This window comes from Nannospalax galili, unplaced genomic scaffold (genome assembly GCF_000622305.1).
Source record: "Nannospalax galili isolate Female #2095 unplaced genomic scaffold, S.galili_v1.0 scaffold337, whole genome shotgun sequence".
Taxonomy (NCBI): Eukaryota; Metazoa; Chordata; class Mammalia; order Rodentia; family Spalacidae; genus Nannospalax; species Nannospalax galili.
The window spans coordinates 197480-199703 of record NW_008340932.1 but is presented as its reverse complement, the minus strand read 5'-3'; the positions used below and the strand labels follow the sequence as shown (position 1 = coordinate 199703).

The 2224-nt window shown below is 36.3% G+C and overlaps 2 protein-coding genes across 2 annotated transcripts in view; one reads left to right on the top strand and one right to left on the bottom strand.

Annotated features, from left to right (window-relative positions):
* The first annotated feature begins 856 nt into the window (after window positions 1–856).
* On the top strand, window positions 857–1804 carry LOC103736579 (olfactory receptor 1052). Its single transcript, XM_008836087.2, has one exon. It carries the CDS (start codon window positions 866–868, stop codon window positions 1802–1804), a length of 939 nt encoding a protein of 312 aa, XP_008834309.1. The 5' UTR covers window positions 857–865.
* Window positions 1805–1866: 62 nt separating this feature from the next.
* LOC103736654 (olfactory receptor 8K5-like) overlaps window positions 1867–2224 on the bottom strand; it is a 7270-nt gene continuing 6912 nt past the window's right edge. Inside the window, exon 2 of the mRNA XM_017798923.1 lies at window positions 1867–1890. Coding sequence (XP_017654412.1) covers window positions 1867–1890 — 24 coding nt within the window. The remainder of the gene's footprint in view (window positions 1891–2224) is intronic.

Here is a 2224-nt window from a genome sequence, read left to right as displayed (position 1 = left end):
TTTTTGATGTAGGTTTAAGAAACTCAAAATAGTTATGAAAATTATTTTATAAATAACACTAAAAAGAGTTGCAAGCTAGTAGCTAATTGTAATTTTTCACATGTAAATGGTTATCATTCATTTTGATGTACATATAGCACACATACTTAGAATATGACATATGCTATATATTACACATGCAAATTTATATAGTATAAACTTCCAAGTATTTGGGTAGCAAAATGAAGCACAAAAGTAAATGTTAAATTTGTTATTCAAAATGAAATACATTTGTGAGTTATTCTAAGATGGCTTCACTTTTATCGCCATTATGAGAAAAATCTTAGAAGAGGAAAGGGATCTATGTACTTTAAAGAGTGTCATGTCATCATCCTTGTCATCCTGTCCCCTTAACACCTATTTTTCTCATTACAAGGGCCTATCATCATAAATTCATATATCTGCATAATCAATGGTATAACTGATTTTAGATTTTTGCTCTTACCTCATTCTATATTCAAAATGAAGACTTTAAAAAGAGAACTTGGTTAATTTTTTTCACTTCCCTTCAACCACCATTGAATCTCTTGTTTATACATTATTTCCTTTAGAGGCAGAAACCTCAGAGATGCACTAAAACTTTTGAGAGCCAAAATATTTTCATGCATTTTTTTACGTAAAAAAAATCACACTTTTTTTTTTCACTGAAAACGGTCAAGAAAGTTCCAGATACTTTGAATGAAAATTTTCAGGTCCACCCAAATTACATTTATATATCTAACTACATGGTATGTGAATATTTCTTCTTGATTTAATATTTCTTCTTTGTGTTCTCTGTGCCAATTCTAATCCCTTACCTTTCCCATACCAGGTTTTAAGAAAAGTTATGGCTGATGAGAATTCTACAGTTGTTACTGAATTCATCCTTTTGGGACTGACTGACCGTGATGAACTAAAGATGGTACTTTTTGTCTTATTCCTGGTAATTTATACTGTAACCTTGTTGGGAAATCTGGGTATGATTTTCTTAATCTGCATCACTCCAAAGCTCCACACACCCATGTACTTTTTCTTAAGCTGCCTTTCATTCACAGATGCGTGCTATTCTTCAGTCATTGCACCCAAATTGCTGATCAGCTTCTGGGTGGTGAGGGAAACCATCTCCTTCTCTGCCTGCATTGTACAGCATTTGTTTTTTGGGGTGCTTATCACGACAGAAGGCTTCTTATTGTCAGTGATGGCTTATGACCGCTATGTGGCCATTGTCAACCCATTGCTGTACACAGTCTCCATGTCTAAGAGAAAGTGTACAGTGCTGGTCATTGGGTCTGTCACAGGTGGAATGGTTAATTCACTGACACACACTGTAAGCTTGGGGAGACTATCGTTCTGTGGGCCTAACATTGTGGGTCACTTCTTCTGTGATGTCCCGCCATTGCTGAAGCTGTCATGCTCTGATACCTCCATGAATGAGTTTTTGCTGTTGATCTTCTCAGGAGTTATTGCCATGGGCACTTTCTTGATTGTGATCATATCCTATTTGTTCATTGCTGTGGCTATCTTGAGAATCCGATCAGCTTCTGGAAGACAGAAAGCCTTCTCCACCTGTGCCTCTCACCTGACTGCTGTTACCATATTTTACGGCACCTTAAGTTTTAGTTACATTCAGCCAAGTTCCCAGTACTCTGTAGAACAAGAGAAGGTGGTTTCTGTGTTCTATACGCTAGTGATTCCCATGTTAAACCCAATGATTTACAGTCTCAGGAACAAGGAGGTAAAAGAAGCTGTGAAAAGAGCCATTGAAATGAAGCACTTCTCATGTTAATTTCAAATGAGTACAGACTCCCCCCAATTCTAACAGCAAGACTTTACTTAGTAACATTGCCATTAACTCAATATATTGTAGATTTTGTGTTTATAAATCATAATATTTTCAATATTTAGTTTTTACAGGAACAAGCAAGTTAGACAGCTGAATGATTCAGTGAATATTTTCACATTATAAAAAGTACCTTAGGGGATGAAGATTTGGTTAAGTGGTAAAGAGTAAAGAGCACTGACTGCTTTTCCACAGGATGTGGGTTGGAATTCCATCACCCATATGGCAGCGAACAGCTGTCCATAGTTTCAGTTTCAGGGGATCTGATGTCATCTTCTGGCCTCTGTAGATATTGCAGGCATTGCTGTACTTACATTATGCAAGCACAATACTCACAAACATACAAAAATGAAACTTAAATTCGTC